This window comes from Achroia grisella, unplaced genomic scaffold (genome assembly GCF_030625045.1).
Source record: "Achroia grisella isolate CSIRO2021 unplaced genomic scaffold, CSIRO_AGI_Agris_v1 utg445, whole genome shotgun sequence".
Lineage (NCBI taxonomy): Eukaryota > Metazoa > Arthropoda > Insecta > Lepidoptera > Pyralidae > Achroia > Achroia grisella.
The window spans coordinates 2,194,036-2,212,863 of NW_026712860.1; the positions used below are offsets into that span (position 1 = coordinate 2,194,036).

Sequence of the window (18,828 nt, forward strand, 5' to 3'; positions counted from 1 at the left end):
TTTTATCTGAATTCCTTTAAGTAACGAACTATAAAAGTTGACAATTTTTTTTTCATAATAATTGAATTGCGGTTCTTGTTGCGGCAAAGGAATATACTGGCGAAGAACTAATCAAGGATGACAGGTAAGTTTACCTAGGCATACTTTGTACATAGTTGCCCAAGTAGATACCTCTGTTTCTATTTATATAGTCAATTAACTTTGTTTATCACCTGTACCTATGTTGTATTCATAGTTTAAAAAACGTAAACGCACAGAATCATGACATCTTTATCTTTAGGAATGACAACTCATGAGAAATACCACTTGTATCACGAATGATATTAATGTTGCTGTTCAAATAGTGATGATCGTTGCCACTTTTCGGCTATTCACTTTAGCTGACGTCAGCTTCTTCCTGTTTCAGTTTGTTAGTAACTTATAAGGGTTATAGTCTCCTGTGAGTAAGAGTATGTCAATGTGGACAAAGGTATATAGTACTTGTACAAGTAGATTATAGGTACAAGACAAGTGGTTTCTTCAAACAAGTTTATATGCGTCCTCGATATCCTTTTAGACGTATTGAGTTTATAACGACTATGGTAAATAACTCTACCTACGAGTATGTATTTATCCAATACTGGATCTAATGAAACATAACATTTTATTATTAAATAAAATAATTTAAATAATTAATAATAAAGAAGGAAAAAAGCCAGGTAAATTTAATTACATTTATTAAATGTAATCGAGGAAAGGGTCCCTGCCCCAAAGGTCGTGACATTAGGGGCAATTTAATTTATTTTTACCTAACAAATGGTCGTGGTAAATAATGTTTTACACGTGTTTTTAAGCCAGCTACTTGTAGTCTAGAAGACTTGAAATTGATAGTCACGTAAATATTATTTGGTTTCATATAAGAAATAACTATGTCAAAATAGAAGATTGGTCGGTTAAGGTTAATCTGACTGATTAATTATATGTTCATGTATATTGTAAGTCAAATTTATATAACACCAAAGTTTTATCACCATCAGATACGTAATTTTGGATTATATAAAGGGGCATACATTTTTTTTACCAGAAATATTGTAAACCCGTGTTCTCAGCATAGAGTACATCTTACAATTTTTTCTGGTTACCAAGCAAATTAAATAATTGATATGCACAGACATATACAAATAAAATATACAAACATATTTATACAGATGATAATTTGGTACTAATATGTACCTACATGTTGTACCTGTCAGATATTAATTCTTGATTTTTTAAATATTAATCATAACACAATTAATAATTACCATATTTATCATAGGCAATTAACACCATTCTATTATAGACATGAATAATTGCGTACTACAGATGAAAGTATGGAGGAGGTAATTATACCGCGGCGACCCCAAATAAGGGGACAAGGGCAAGGTCACGACGAATATAATTGCTGTTGCTTTAATTATTCACTATATATCAAATTAAATAATATAATTAAACCTTTAAAATATGTTATATGTGCATACATTATATTTAGTGTGATATAATTATTATTAGTGTATTGGATACTCAACGGCTCAACGGGTCTTATGGAATTTTTTATTCTCTATACTCCTACCATAAAAGGAGATTTATGAATAAATTACTTTGTCCGTTTTTCGTGTAAAAGTAGTCCATGTTGTTCTCTGCGATATGTCTCAATCTCTCTTCACGTCAAATTAATATCCTTTTAGGATTTTAAACGTGAAAAAGTAAAAAACATACAGACATACATTCGGCATTATCCGCATTTTTATTACGATGAATTTAATTTTATGTTTACGGAAAACACAAATCATTATTAACAGTAAAGTTACAGTTTCATTAATTACACGTATTTAAATACACTTAATTCAAAACCGGTAGCAATATTAAAAATAGCCACGAAATAATCAGTTGGCCAATGTTTATCCATTATTGTGGGGTCCGCTCGATTATGCGACCAAAAATTGTGCGTTGCATTTCTAAAGGCAACTAGACGAGACTGGTTTCTGCGATATTTCGCCGGTTTATCTACATGTCAAGGTCCACCGGAATGCTGAGATTATGATCACATGTGTATTGCAAGAAATGGTTGAAATATTCCATGTGTTTATACTTACACTGATTTTGCAATGAAATCGTCTGTGGCCTTCCGCTTCGCCGTTGCACTATACCAACAGACGGCGACTTTCCTCTGGCCATAGTTATCGGTACCTTTACGACATTGCATATAGACGTGACCATGAAGAGACAATATGAGACAACTAATTAGGTACTCTGTTACAACCATATTCTACTACTAGATAATTTATCAATATTTAAACCGGTAAGAGACGAGGAGAGGAAGGGCTGTTTGTGGGTACATAGTATGAGTTCCTACGCATGTGAGGCATTGCGGCCTAATTCGTAACAATGAACGAAGTCAGTTCATCCTCCACGCTGCTCCTTGTTCCATTCGGGAACCATAGTGGTTCATTGCATTGAATGTGCCATGATAGGATAACTAAACTAAAGAAATTATATACATAAAATAATTTTAAATTTTTTTTCCATACTATTCATATAGTCATAACACTAGAACATTAACTTAATATACCCTAATTACTGTCATATAAAGATAGATTAAATAATAATTATTATTAAAAAATTAAACACATCTTTAAATTAAAAAAAATGTTTAAAGGAACTTACGTGAATGTTTATTTCAAATTTCAAATTTCGAACTCAATTTTTTTGGGCTGTTGATAGGTATATGTGTAGGCTATTTACAAATTTGTACATAATTTAGAGCGACAAAGTTTCTTTAATAATAATCGTATTTGTTTTATTTCATACTTAAAAAATAGCTACTTGTTTACAATTATGTACTGCGTATGTAATTTATGTAATGAACTATTTATTTCTTCCGTATTACGGTTTCCGGAAGAAAACAAATTCAGAAAAACAACGCATATGATTGAAGGCCCTATACAGGTCATTGATCCTTATTTAATTTACTGCAGTAGGCAGTAACAAATGAAATAAAAAATAACGCATTACCTTGTATCTACTTGCTACGGATACTATAGTGTCTAATAAACAGGTATATTTCTGGCTGACTCACATTTCTCACATTTACATATAAAACATTATCGCAATTTTACATAGATATCTATAATTCCTGGATTAGGAAAAACAAACTCAAAACCGAGCGTATCTAAAAGTTTCATCGCGTAGAAAATTAAATTTCTTTCCACAAAGCATTAGGCGCGATTCTTTCCAATCTTGGCATAATCGGAATTTCATTTCGGTTTCTACTCGCGACTTCTGCTTCATCTCGTTTCTATGCAAATTAACGCAAAACGCTTGACGACTGAATTATTTAATCGAACATCGAGAAGCTATCTGAATGTCTAAGTGTTACTTTATTAGTCGTGCTCCAGAGGAAAAAAGAATTGGATTTTATATCTTGTCCCTCAACAAAGAAATTTTAATTTTAGCAAATTAGTATCTGGTTCAATACTAGGGTAATTCAGCTATCGACCTTTTTTAAAAATAAAGTCTGGTTTCCGATTTGCTCCGTGACATTGCATTATTTAATTTGCACCTAATGGTGGCGATTAGATAGTAAAAATAATACTTGATATTTAAATACTTATACATCAATATTATTTGAAAAAAGAATACCACTCGGATATTATTCGTTTTAACATCACTAATTAAAACATTAAAATAAAATGTAATGTAAGGCTATAATGCTTATAATGTAAAACCGTTGGATGAAACAAATGTTTGTCACTTAAGAGTTAATGTTGTATCTAACATTAACGTTTGAATAGACTACAGAAACTCTATGTACCTATATGTATATTTATATTGGGCCCAATACATAATCACACTACATTATATTCCTCCATCTCAATTAGTTGTAAATGTAATTACGAGTAGCCAATATTTTAATTTCCTAGGCAAATGCTATCATTTCCTTTGCCTTAATAAAGACTCGATTGGGACAGGAATTACGCTGATCGAAACTCAAATGATTTTGTATAAATAGATGAGTAGTGGCCGTCAGGCTTGCGTCATTTCGAACAAAATAATCACTCAGCAAATAACCACTACCTTGACTGCTATCGTTTTGAAAATAACGTTTGTATGAAACTATCCAACTAATGTTTTTAGCACGACATATTTACAAACAATTTGTTTGCATAGATTCATTCTGAAGGTTTCGCTGGTATCTCGAAGCCCGCTTTACTTTGACTAACTGAATTGTTTTTTGTATAATCTGTAATGGTACGTATTAAAAGGTACATTTTTTTAGAATCATTGAAATGTACACCACATTTGACACTAAAATCAGAGACAATATAGAGTACAGGTGGTTCGCATAAATTCGGTTCCGTGAGCACAGTATGCTAGGCATATAGGTATCTGATGCGATTCCCAGCACTTTTTGGTTATTATCCCTGATTCGAATGTCGTGTATTTAATACCTATATCAAATGTTTATTGTAACAATGGTACCAAAAATATTTATTGTTTAGAAGCTATGTTGTGCTCAACTTTATAAAATGTAGCGTTGATTTTTTATTGTTACATTTATTAATAGAAAATATTACATAGGTAGATATATAAATTTCTTAATATTTTGCAGTGTGGACTCATTGCCCCTTCTGAGTTGTAGACGTTTTGTCGCGATTAATACCATTTTCATGTTATTAAAACAAGAATATGTATTTTTATTATTTAATAATAAATATTATAATTATAGCCGTGTACGGCTGCCATTTCTTGCTCTGCATACAAAGGTACCTATCGATGTTTATCTCAATATTGTACATACCGGCTCGTTAACACCGTTGTGCACGTTATAATAAAAATATTAATTATAAAACAACTTCATAAAAAAGACACCAAACAAGTGTATTTTTTTTACTCTGTAAGTATTTATGCAACTTTTTCTTTTTGCAATTGTTTGGCCTTATATTTATTATACTGTGAACACTATAAGTACCACATCTACTAATTTCGTTACGATTTAAATTAAGTTTTTATTTTATGCTACAAAATTTTAAATTTTTATATATATCGATAACCTTTTTTAACCTACGATTATGGGTATATCCACAGGTTTAACCAGAACAAAAAATTAACCAGAATTAAAATTTTACTTTTAAGGAATTAGATTACTTTATTTATATAGACTAGTTTTCAGATATTTTTCATTCATAGCAATAAACATTATGGCTAAAACTATTTGCCGTGTTAGACGTCAGTTTGTTCGTTGTTTCTTTGTGAATCACAATTTACATTTTCATACAGAAAATTAAATATGGCTGTCGAAAAGTCCAGAACTCCAAATAGTGGGCTCTCAAAAACTTCATTTTGGTTGGAAAAAGCAATTGGATGCGGTTGAAAATGGAAGTTAAATTTATCATTGCAACTTGTCTGCGTCATATAAGTGGTATGAAATTGAATTTTGAACTGTAGTCCGCTTCTTTTTATTAGGTCGCCGAGATGTGGTTTATTTTCCTTTATTCTTTATTATAAGTGCCTACTATATTCATACTTATAAAATAGTTCGTTCTGGGAATATATATATTTATTATATTTTTCTGAGTTATTAATACATATAAAAATAGTAAATGTTCTAACTCCTATTTTTTTTTATGGATGCCAATGGAATGGTGTCCCGTCTGTGCTAACGGTTTAAGCTGGCACGTACAGGACACCAGTGGAGGATAATAAGATGAGCATGAGGACAGAGCAATTACCTAATCGTGACAAATTCACCAAGAATGTATCACGATGGTTTCCAAGAGGGAACCCCGTGGAGGTCAATCTGACATACTACTTTGCTAGCAATATGATCATCAGTTTATATAACTAACAATCGCCTTTCCTCCCAACAGAGCCGCAAAAAATAGCAAGGATTATTTAATTAGGTACGTCACACGCTAAGAAGAGTGAGGGCTAAGCAAAATGTGACGTTGTTTGAAATTTCGTAGGTATTCGTCACATTAACGAAAAGAATTATTAGCGATACACTTTAAAATATTGCCATATTTAATACAATTGCAAAATATGTGATGTCGTACTAGAGTGTGGAGTTTCACAAATGTCAGGCAGTGTGACAATAGGACAAGCGGATAGAGATGTAGGTATTCTGTGGGCTATTAGTAGCCTGAATTAAATAAATAAACTTTTTAATGTGTGATGTAATTTATGGATAATTATTAACATAAACAACATGACCAAATTATTAGACGCAGTGCAAATTTTTGCTATTTATATATGTTCATTTTTATTTTAAATATCATATATATAAAATAATAATAATAATAATATATAAAATATTTTCAACAAGTACCCCTTTCTATTTTTGATACCCCCTATGTAATGATTTCGAATATACCTACATACTAGGGATGTTATGGATATGAAATTTCGCATACGGATAGCTTTCGGATATAGGAATGATTATTATACCGGATACGGATACGGATGCGGATATGAAATTATTTCGGATCATACGTTAGTTTCGGATAATTTCGGTTACGGATATTAACTTTTTAAGGAATCTCAAAAGTAAAATACAAAATGGTTATATAACATATCTCAATTAGGCTCCGCCCCTATACGATATTATCCGAAACTTTTATTTCGGATTCGGTTACGGTTATGGATATTTTTTATATCGGATATCCGATAGTTTCGGTTACAGTTACGGAGCTCCCTAACATCCTTACTACATACATAATCAATTCGTAATAATTTATGCCTTAAAACACTTTTTTTAAGGCATAAATTATTTAATTAGCTACGTACGTACTGTGACATTAGGTATCTACTAATAAAAATAGGCAGAAAACTGTAGTGCGTCTAATAAATTGGCCAGGGACTGTAGGTATGGTAATCTAAAAAGAAGTAGCAAATATATGTCAACCCTAGATCATTGTTGTCATCGAACACTTGGGAAAAATCGTTACCGTTACACCCCATCCCTTCAACTTGGCATGGTCGTCGTGAAATTTATTCCATCATAATTCAATATGATTGAGGGTGGATCCTTTAACAACAGGTTTTAACTTGCCAACATATAAAATTACGGCTGTACCCGTATGTGACACCGCTATCTTCGTATTTTTATTTATACATGTAGTAGTATCTGTAGTAATATTGTACAGACAAAGTTTGTACCTAGCTATGTAGTAAGGTATTGTATATATACTACTTAGTAATCAATCAAATTACCAATGTAATATGAAAAAAAGTCTGGAACCACTGCTTAACAGCAGTGTAGAAATTTTTTAAGTCGGTAATTTTTAAGATAGGTAAAACATCTATCATTTCAAACTTGTAAACGACTTTAGGTAAATGTCAATGAAGTGTTTAATTAAATTGTTATATTAACAAAATTCAATTACATAATAATAACATTTTTATGTTATCTTTTTATTGTAAATTTTAATTAATTTTATTCATTATTAACCGGTCGGTAACGCGAACGTGACATCCCTGGTGTTTCAAGCGTCCATAAGCTAGGTAACCGTTTATCTTCAGATGGGCCGTATGCTTGTATGCCACCATCGTAGTATAAAAAACCGCTTGAATTGATTGTATTGCACAATAGTGAGTTCAACCTCTTTGCTGATATATTTTGCGTATACTATTTACTATGTGCATATTATACTAGCAACCCGACGTGGCTTTGCATGTATATGTAATTATGTTTATTATAATTTCGAGAATTTTATAGTTACATATAACTATAAAATTATCGAAATTATAATACGTTAAATACGTTGCGTGATCAAGAAGCGGAAAAAAGACTATTATATTTAGAGTAGCCTTGAGCTACTACTGACTACTGACTTAAAATGCAATATCTTAAACCCATAGCCCATATAGTTAGCTACGTTTCGTCGAAGGAAAAAACACAGCTTGGATACATCTTTACACGGTACAGCAGCTAATATTAATTACCATAAAATAAAACAATTTCCAAATAAATACAATCTTTTATTGTAAATATATTTTCATTTTTAGCATTAAACCCTTTTGCCTTGATTGGTCTGTATATTTTCAAATAATATTGACGATACAATTTTAACATGTATTATACATATTGTAACCGACTTTTAATAAAAAGAATGAGACTGATAATTATATTAATAAGAATTGTCCAAATTTAAAAATAAATACATTATACTTAATTAATATCTACGTCTAAAAACAAATAAGCGTACACACTATAGTCTGTCAGGTTCGTGCACAGCGTTCAACAAACGGGCAGGCTGTGTGCGATGTACCGTATAAAATTATATAAGTAATTGTATATCTGTGACATTTTGCCTACAAAAGAAAACTAATATAACTATAAGTTCAAATGTCCATTCTCAATACGGGCTACCAAATTAACTGCAATCCCATTCCAATTTCATATTAAATCTTGTATTTTGGTGAACCTAATGCATTAATTTATTTATACAAAAATATCCTTAGTGCTAAATTACAACTAAATATTTTCATTTAGCAAATATTTACTACAAGCTATGTGTACTTTAGCATTAAAGGCAGCTGCTGCCGCTTCGGCGACAGTACAACATGAAAATTAATTTACATGGAGTAAAGAAATACTGGTACAAAATATTTCTTATTAAAATTTTCCATATCGCAATGTGGCAGGGAATGTAGATAAATTCATAGTTGATAGCTCCTTATTTAAGTTCTATATGTGATGTCAATCAAACTTCTTGTTTACGTAAGTACACATAATATGTAAAATATATTTGAGAGTCAAGCTATTACGACTTTGGATATGTTACATATTTGAACACGTGAAGTATTCACTTCATTTACTAGGTACACCCATCTTGGCATGTATCTGATAGCCAGCAGAACGCTTGCATGGAACTGACAAAATATATACACAAAAACAGCAATGCAACTAAAGTAATGACTAAACTCATATACTACGTAAGTACAAAATATCATTATTATAATAAACATAACTAGGAAGATCCGATTTTTTTTTAGTTTAACAATCAGAAATTTAAGATTTACCTCTTTATATATGTATATTTAATATTTATTACAATGTCAAAACAAATGGCATATAAGGTCTATTGAACGTAAATAAAGTTTTCTTTGTATTTTGCTCCGCCAAATTAATACAACTTTATCCTTAAAATTAAAAATACTTGTGATAATAACTTATAATAAATAAATATCATATTTATCATCACGTCGTGTAAGCTTTTTTGGAAGAAAGACAAAAAAATACATTGAATACTTGATTTTCTTTTCTTATAACAGAATTAGGAGGTGTAGTAGTGTAAGTAAATGATACCAATACATTATAGAGCACTAAATCTATGTTTAAATAGATTTAAAAAATCCAACTCAAATTACACAATCCAACTGCCTATCCTAACGTACCTTTGCTTCCGTTATTACCACACGAAATAATAATAAATAGAATATATTTAAAACCAAGAAACAGTCACGAGGTTTCTCATATATCAGTGGTCAATCTGTGACAAAAAAAAATAAGAAATTAGGCTTAAAAGAACACTACACGATACCTACACTTTAAGAACCATTTTTTAATCTACTAACGTTCTAACATGCAAATAGTATTATAGTAGTAAATTATAAATCTACTAAGTTCATATTTCATAAAATCAGCATAAACATTATAATGGTGAATTTATATGCGAATCCAAAAACCGAGTTTGAAGATAATGTTTACAGTACAAGTTACGTTATAATTAACTTGGATTAAAAAGGACAAAATTGCGAATTGTTTTACGTAATTTTAAATGTCAAGATAGTGTTCATCAATTTTTATATTTTTTTAATTACTCTAAATGCTGCTGGCCATAAATAGTTTTTACAGCTTTACGTGATAAAAATGGAACTTATAGATAGATTTATGCACCCCATTATAATAGTTATAACTTAAAAATCTTAGAATGTCCCCCTGAGTGTGAACCAGTAATAATAATATATAGAGTGCAACGAACATACTACTATATAGAACTTTGACATGAACGTAATTAATTAAATGCAAATAATTGATTTGTGAACAGCAGTGTACTGGAAGTCAAATAATAATAAGGTGAATCACTAAGAATGTAGATTATTTAAATAAATACTTTTCATAATATTAATTTTTCCACTGTCACAACAAATATCGCATGTATAAGTAAAACTATTGTAGTAATATCAAAGTCTCTTCTTAAACTAAACCCTACCATCATTGTTATATAATTTTTTTATTTTATTTTTCTTGTCAAATATCTCATATTTAAAAAAAATATATTTATATATATCATATGGCATGATAAATTAAAAACTTGTAGACCAGTGTAATCAATGAAACCGATGGGATAGCGCTCATGAATATCAAAAATATTCTAAAAAAAATACACTTCGATATTCTGTAAAATTTAGATTGCCCAGCCCTTATAAACATATGTACATAGAACGCTGCTACAAAGACTTTGCAGACTGCTGTTTGCGCAGACTTTAATTAAAGTCGAATCGGGAAAAGCAAATGAAATATGATTTCTCCTGATTAACAAAAAACAGCCATTCCCCGATATCGCCATAAAATTATTGTACTCACTGAAGTATAGCACTAAATTAAAAAATATCTATTATCGTATTCCGGTTGTTGTAAACAAACTAATGTAAATATACTATTAGTCTTACGTGGAATCTTGTTGTACAAGAGCCGCTTGCGACAACGATATCTGATTTGAGGCCGGCAACGGTTTCATGAGCATCATTTTAATGCACGGTGCTAGCAAATATATTAAAACTGCTGCAGCTATTATCGATATTATACATAATGTCCATTGCGCTGCTTTAATCGACATAGCTCCGTCAGATATGACCTTGTTAAGTTGACACGCCGCTCTGATAGACGTTGTAACGTTATATGGACCCGTAATACGTGCGTTGGGACCGCAGTTAGATGACTGCCAGCCGATCCAGCCGGCTGACCGATTAAATAACACCTGAAATTTAAAATTGAATCGATTAATATGTAGTTGATAATAAAACTGTAAAAATAAACCTTTTCGTCATCAACATCAGATATATTCCTATTTCCAAAAATATAAATGTGTAACACTGTTAGAGCTCACTGTATCGTAGGAAAGAAATATTAGATATATTTCATACCTTAAGAACATGCAATAAAAACAAATATTACAAAATAATAAACGAATTAACGAAAAAGGTTATGTTGTTAATTTGTCGAAGTGGGAGCGATATATTTACTAGCGAAATACAGATTTAGATCTCTAACAGACTCCTTGCAGATTTCGTTCGGCAGAGAGAGAAATACGAGCCGAAAAAGTGAGTGTGTCGTTAAGTACGTAAAAACGTTGAAGTACGTCGGCAAGCCCCCGCCCCCCCCCCCTTACACTCGGTGTCATTCCATGAATCTACGGAATGCTAAGTTCATCTGTCTCTATTCAATAGATGCAATGTTGAAAACAAAACAATGATCAGTTCAAAGGTACGTAAACTGGTAAGAAAATCAACATATTTCTTTTATATTCAATTTGTTACAGAGAAAAAATATTACCTGCAATCCTTCCATAGCAGTGTATCCTAGAACAGTCTCCTTCCCACCTGCCTCAAGACCTAATTTGTAACAGAATTCTGGTACTGTTCCATTTTCACTAGTGTTGTTACGTGCAGACACAACCCGCATGTAATTCTGAAATCATTTAAGAAGAAATATATAGAAAGAAATAATAATAAACAGACAGAGTAATACCGGATAGTCGTAAAAAACTTAACATGTGTAAAGCCTTCCGATGAGTATACTTAAATTCCATGTAGCAGTATGGCAAGTCTATCACAATGTCTCGAATTAATTAGGTTTATTATCCGTGTTCACATCACCGGAGAGTCAGACAGAAATACTTGTCTCGGCGGGGCCGTCGCCTTTAGGTTTGTCTAGCGGTGGTCTAGCGGTACCGCCTTACTTTTGATGCTCGCGGGTTCGAATCCTCGCACGGCACATACATTTGTATTCATGAGTATGATGGTCTGTATCAGTCTGGGTTTTTTATACGTATAACATATGTATATTTATGAAAATATAGCTATGTCTATATCTAGTACCCATAGCACGAGCTTTAGCTAAATTAACTTGGGTCTAGATGGCGCTGGGACAATTCTCCAGAGATTATTATTATTATATAATTTGTTAGCAATTTAACTTACATAAAAAATCAAACTACCTGCGGTGGTAATTCCAATGTGAAATACTCCTGATCTGATTCTGTACTTAGCAAGTCTATCGCTAACCACGGAAGTGACCAGTTCTGGGGTTCTGTCCAACATGCAGCCTGGAATTCAGACAATCAAGTATTTAGTATGTACGAACTTAAACCTGACTCTTTTCTCCTTTAGAAACTTAATATTATGTCACATTTACAATAAATTCGCTAACGAGACATGTGTGTACCTAAATCTTATAGGAATTTTTCCGCAGTGTAAAAAAATATAGTGAATTATTAACGTAAAATATGTATATAATTGGCAAAAGTATTAACAACGAATAATAGTAAAGAAAAATCACACTATCTTTCTAAATATAAAATTTTAGTTATAATGTCGTCTATTAAAAATAGCCAGAAATAAATATAACAATAAAGTTCCAATGATCTGTCTGTAATAAATGTTTTACGTAATAATTTCTACATATTGTACATATATCAAAGTAAAAAGTGATACTGCACTGTAGCCAGATTTCTGTAACAATTATTATTCGTTTCATTCCAATTAGTATACAAACAAAAAAATCAAAATGGACACTATTATTATTTTAATGAAATTTGACGTGATTATAGAAGGATATTGACCATAAATAATATTAATTTCACGGTTAATAATAATAACATTTATTAGGGTTACACGTAAATATAAAGTTGAAATAAATCAATGATGACAACACTAACCTCTGCATGATACCAGAACTCGTCCAAAATAAGTATATTAGAAGACAAAACAGCATTTTTTAGTTCATCCACCACCTGAAAATAAAAGTAAGAAACGTTTATCGTCTCATCTGACGCAAGGAAAATACCCATTAGTATACAATTTATTAAATACACCCATATACAATAGAATGACATGATGTCTTTGTCTCATCTATTTCTATCTCCTAATAAATAAAAAATAATTCTTCATGTAAGACATTTTATCCGCTTGTGAAAGTCAAATGTTTTATATTAATATTTTCTCCATACCATTAATATAATGTGTTATAATAATGTGATATAAAATCTTGTATGTATATAAAGTTACCATACTCATCCGAAACTTTCTTGAGGGTTGTCCGACTTTTATGAAATTTTATACATATGAATATACGTATATAATTTTACTCTCAGACCCACTAAATAGTAGGTCTAAGAGTCGACTACTATCAATTTTTCATACCCCTAAGTGATAAGTGTTGTCCACCCCTAATATTTTTTTATAATGTAGCATTAAAAAATACAAGCAACCCTACATTTTCACCCTTCTACGCCGACCCATATTTTTACTAGCGATTTTAATTTATGTGGCAAAACAATGTTTGCGAGGTCAGCTAGTAATACTATTATTATATTATAATAAATCTAAACGAACTAAAGACGAACCTGCCGGTATAAGTCATCAGGCAGTCTAATATTAGTAGTACCACTATCCACTATACTTTTTTCCTGGTTTAATTGCTGACACATTTCTATATTTAGATCTGTGGATACGTAATTTTCTTGGCTATTTTTAGTTGACGCTGGCACAGAAGTCATGTTAGGTTGTTTTAAATACATTACTCTCATTGATAATACACCCACTTCGTACCAACGTTTGCGCAATATTGGCGTACGAAATATCGTTTCGTAGGTTTCAACTGCATCGTCTGTAAAAATTAAACAATATTATTATTATTAATACAACAATAAACAGTAATCAGAAACAATAGAATTCTATCATGGATGAATCATGGTTTATTTTATTAATTATTATTATAATTGATAACATTAATTAATTGTAAAATTTCATACTATGTATACTTTATTATAATACAATAATTTCAATGGTAATTCTGATCAATAAAACATATATGTATTATAGGGTAAACCCTACAGTGATTGCCCAGTGTATAGATATTGCCCACAGTAAGAAGATGATACATTTAAACCTATTTATAAAGGAGTTAATTCGAATACATCAAAATTCGTTGGATGGCATTAAGAGATCCTCTAGTAGAACGTTTAATAATAAATTGGCAAATTATTTAAAGAAAAACATAGTGTTATGGCATATTTGTTGACAAATGGACTTACCTATTATCTAAAAAGTAAGTTTCTTAAAGAATTTCTTAAGGATACACTTTTTGTTTTAATTTATTGTGTTAACTTAGCTCCGTTTTAAACTTATTGCTATAGAGAATAAGTTAGTAAATGCTTTATACTATAATTTCAAGGAATATTTATTGTGATGTAAAATTTACCTCTTAAGGAGTTAGATGGGGTGGGCAATTACTAAATCTTATTTAGATGAATTTTAGTGATTGCCATATCAGTCATTTATAAATCATATATGTGTATAGACCGGGAATGTCTATTAAAATTTATTAATATAAATTATATATAAATTATTTTTGTTAAATACATTTACGTAGTAGTATTATCTAGTTCTTTATAGAATGCCGAAGGTTACCAAGTTAAAATACAAACGGAAAGATTTAAAGAGGGCAATCATCTAAAATATTAATCCAAAATAACAAAGACAGGTTTTCAGATCGACAAATAGCTCAAAAATATGGAATTCCTAGGACAACGCTGATTTTTTAACATTATTCAGGACACAAAATCAGCTTGGGTTAAAATATATAATGCAAAAGAAGAAGCTATTATTGAAGACAGGATAACAACTTCAGCACGAAAAGGTTTTCCAATTCATAAAGAAAATATTTTGAACAGTGTTCAAAAATTTCTAGAGGAAAATCCAAGACCTAATCCATTCGTGAATAATAGGCCTGACATTGGATAGTGGAAAGTATTTTATAAAGAAACATCCAAAATTAAGTATACGGAGTTTTGAAGGTCAAGTTCGAATAAAATCAAGCTAAAATGTGTATCTGAAAAAGATTTAGGTTCCATGAAATATTGCTATGTCGATGAAAAAATAATAAGCCAAGTCTTAAGTCAAGTTTTCAATATAGATGAGACAAATTTTCATATTTGCCAGAGTGCAGGACTAGTTGTAGCTGAAAATGGTTCTAGAAACGTTTATAATATTGAACATTCAAATGGAAAATAATCAATAGTCATTTTATTTACTTTCTCGGCTGCTGGTATTATTTGTAGTCCATTTGTTCCCCAAATCTTTTATTAGTGTAGTAAATATACAAAAATAATAATACAATAAGTTAACTCATCTTTTTGGGACTATTTAGCATACCCTGTAACTCCGGTAATAAAAGGAAATGATGTAATAGCAAATGGTTATCTTTCTGTCTGTCATCAGAAGGACAACCATTTGCTATTACATCAGAAATATAATCAAGTTAGCTTTACATAAAGGCAATCATATAAGGAGAATCTGAAAGAAAAGAAAAGAAGAAACTAGAGTAAAAAGAAAAACAGGTTTTGCACGCTGGGTATGTTTGTGTAGTATGCAAGCAATTTTTAAAAATAAAATTAACGGCAGCTGCTGCCACAAATCATTTTATTCAAAATGTATTCCTGAACATTACAAAAACCACATGCCAGATGTATTAGATATTCTTTTGTTTTTGTGTCATTTTTACTATAAAGTAGATGATTCTTATTCTGCTAAAGACACTGATTCTGATTGTTTAGAAATGTATACTAACGTACATAAAGCTATAAAAGATCTCAAATAATAAATAAGGTCTTTAAAACTTGAGACATTGTTTTGCTTTAACGATTAATGTTAGTCAACATTCCTAAACAATAAGAATTAATGTTCAGATGGTATATTTTTAACCAGATTTAGTAACTATAGCTTCATTAATGCTATGTGGGTTAATAACTATGTGATCTAGGTCAGTGACTATCTGGTGGCAATCACTATACTTTTAGTTAGGTTATTTTTGTTAAAGCTTGTAATTATTAGTTTTCTTAAGATATTTAAATTGTTACTGTGGATCTCTTACGCTAAACTATTAATGTTACCAAAGACGGCGATTACTCACCAACCTATTATTTTAATTAACATTTATATACATATAAAACCAGTATAATTTCCTTAAATTACAATCACTACCAGTGTTTAGGTATATTGTATGAATTATGTCAAAAATATATGTCAGGTTTTAGTAGCATTATTATTTATGCTGCAGGTATATATTAGACTGTACATAACATGGCTGATGACACAGTGTTAGTCTAATAATAGATTTGATGATTTAGGTTAAATTGCAAAGAAATGCATCAAAATACAAGTTGTGTAGGAGGTAAAACAGTAGTTATCTACTATTTATCTATTGGCAATATACATATTTTTCCAAGAGGGATTATATTATAGAATGTAAATATAGTTTATGAATGTAAATGGACTTACCAATTACTCTAAAATTTCCATAGTGTGTAGCATTACTTGAACTTTTGACTCCACATAATTTCAATTCAAAAGACGATGGAGTCTTTAATCTCCGATCTAAGGAGTCTAACCAAGACTCAACAATGAGATGGTCGCCCCAAGCTCCAACTGGGAGGTATGCAAGCCCCAAAAGACCCTAATAATAAACAAATAATATTACCTATTTTATAGGAATATTTCAATTGAGATTAACTATCCAATGTCATATTAGATTCTTTATGGGATAAATAAGTGGGAAAGATAGTTCATAGGTAATTAATATGAAAAGAATATGAACTTTCTATCAACATTACTATAACAAGTCATTATAAATCATATATGTGTATAGACAGGGATAGTCAATTTATTTATTTAATGACTACTACTATGCTTACATCAATTTGGCAGAGTGTTTTAGTGAAATGGACTTAATATTATTAATATGCTGAAGATCTATAGTGTAAGTACTATGTACCAAAATATAAAAACTTTTTACACATAGATTAATTTAATATAGTTTAACCCAATCTAAAATATTATATTCAACATAATCTGTATAGAACATTTGATATTTGTGAAAGTTCAAGTCTGAACCCATTCCAAAACATTTTTTCACATTTATATCACAAAATATTAGTAATATTATTAAAATATATAATCAACATTAAGTAAATGTTATATAAAAATTATAAAATACATACCTGCCAGCTTGAACCATTCATAAAGAATTTGTGGCTTTTTGTTATAAGAGCCATATCAGTTCTAACTTCCGGCAAATTTGGTAAAGATGGAAATTGGATATAGTCTGATGCCAATCGACCGAGCCACATGCCTTGGGAATATTTTGCTTGGATCTGTAAACACAAGGCATATTCTAGTATATAATTACATATTACTTACAGATTGAAATACTTAAAAGATGTCTATTAGTACAATGTCAAGATTAATATTTAGAAACACAGATAAAATTTATGTCAACTAAATAACAATTTATAATGATCCCACTATTGGTCAGGGATAAACTTATAAAAGAGGAAAAATAGGTAGCTGACCTAATTTATAACAATAATGTTCTGTACATATAACGTAAATATTTCACTATCATTGCATGCCAAAACGTAGTAAGAGTTAGCAGGCAATGATAGTGCTCGAGTTTTTGGAATAACAATATTCTAATGTTTACTTAAATTTCTAAAGTTTATAGCACCCCAATTAATTACTATTCATTAGAACTAAGATGTTTGGCCTCCATACTCTGTAATTTTACTATTTCTCACTCTTCAGGTTACAAAGTTTACAAAGAAGCAACTTTGCGGATAGCTAAAATTTATGAGTTAATATTATAATGTCTACCTCTGGTAAATATATAGTAATATGTACATACCTCCTTTCCACTATCATTAATACTAGTCGAGTTATCAAAGTGGAAATATTCATTGTTGTCCTGTCTGGGATAAGTTGCAATTGCCAAAGTTGTGCTGCCAGTATCCACTAGCACATTAAGCTGGAAAATATAATATAAGATTTCAGTCTAAATGTAGATTTAAGACTACATAAAATTTCATGAAATTCAAAATTATCCACTGCTATAGAGTATGCAATTTATCAAGCAATGATCATTATGTTCTAGAACTAATTTGTAGTTTTTTAATAAACCTTTTGTGCGGGATGTCCCAGGAAAACTTCTATGGCGTAAGCTTGACCAGCATCTCCATACAAATTATAATCTTCACTGCACAAAACAGTCACCAAAAACGAAAATAGAAAAACAACATACAGTAGCATTTTTGTCATATTATTTTGTACATGATGAAGTAAAATAAGATTATGACAACATCGGTATTGCTTTAATTTAAATGTGTCTCGTTTAAGAGTTTTTTTATTTGTTTTGGTAAATAAAAATAAATTGACGACCGAGCGTGAAACTTAGGCAGTTCAGTATTTGAAAGTGACATTCTTACAAGAGCAGAAACATAGCCATCTATGTAATAAATCTGTAACAGTATTTCCATATGTCATACATAGATGGCGTTAGCACATTTACTGTAAACTTATACATTATAGCAGAATAATTTTGACGTAATAAATAATAGTTTATGAAGTTTCATATTTTTTTTACGTATTTACCTTCTTACATGCCGCCAAGGAACCCTCTTTTTTCCCCTTCTTTTTTAACATAAAACCTCTACGAAGAGGGTTCCTTGCAGGAGGCAAGGAACCCTCTTC

At 30.6% G+C, this 18,828-nt stretch overlaps 1 protein-coding gene across 1 annotated transcript; it reads right to left on the bottom strand.

Moving 5' to 3' along the window:
- Positions 1 to 10,310: 10,310 nt before the first annotated feature.
- On the bottom strand, positions 10,311 to 18,541 carry LOC131844964 (beta-secretase 1-like). The gene is made up of 9 exons (XM_059193962.1): positions 18,259 to 18,541; positions 17,987 to 18,106; positions 17,304 to 17,456; positions 16,585 to 16,759; positions 13,650 to 13,912; positions 12,963 to 13,037; positions 12,243 to 12,350; positions 11,579 to 11,713; positions 10,311 to 11,003 (listed from the first exon to the last, which is right to left on the bottom strand). Exons 1-9 carry the CDS (start codon positions 18,394 to 18,396, stop codon positions 10,692 to 10,694), a joined length of 1,479 nt encoding a protein of 492 aa, XP_059049945.1. The 5' UTR covers positions 18,397 to 18,541; the 3' UTR covers positions 10,311 to 10,691.
- Positions 18,542 to 18,828: the final 287 nt, after the last annotated feature.

Coding starts and splice junctions, on each gene's coding strand:
- LOC131844964 (XM_059193962.1), bottom strand. CDS start 18,396: ATGACAAAAATGCTACTGTATGTTGTTTTTCTATTTTCGTTTTTGGTG. Junction 18,107..18,258: donor TGGGACATCCCGCACAAAAG/GTTTATTAAAAA, acceptor TATATTTTCCAG/CTTAATGTGCTAGTGGATAC. Junction 12,351..12,962: donor AGTTCTGGTATCATGCAGAG/GTTAGTGTTGTC, acceptor TCTGAATTCCAG/GCTGCATGTTGGACAGAACC.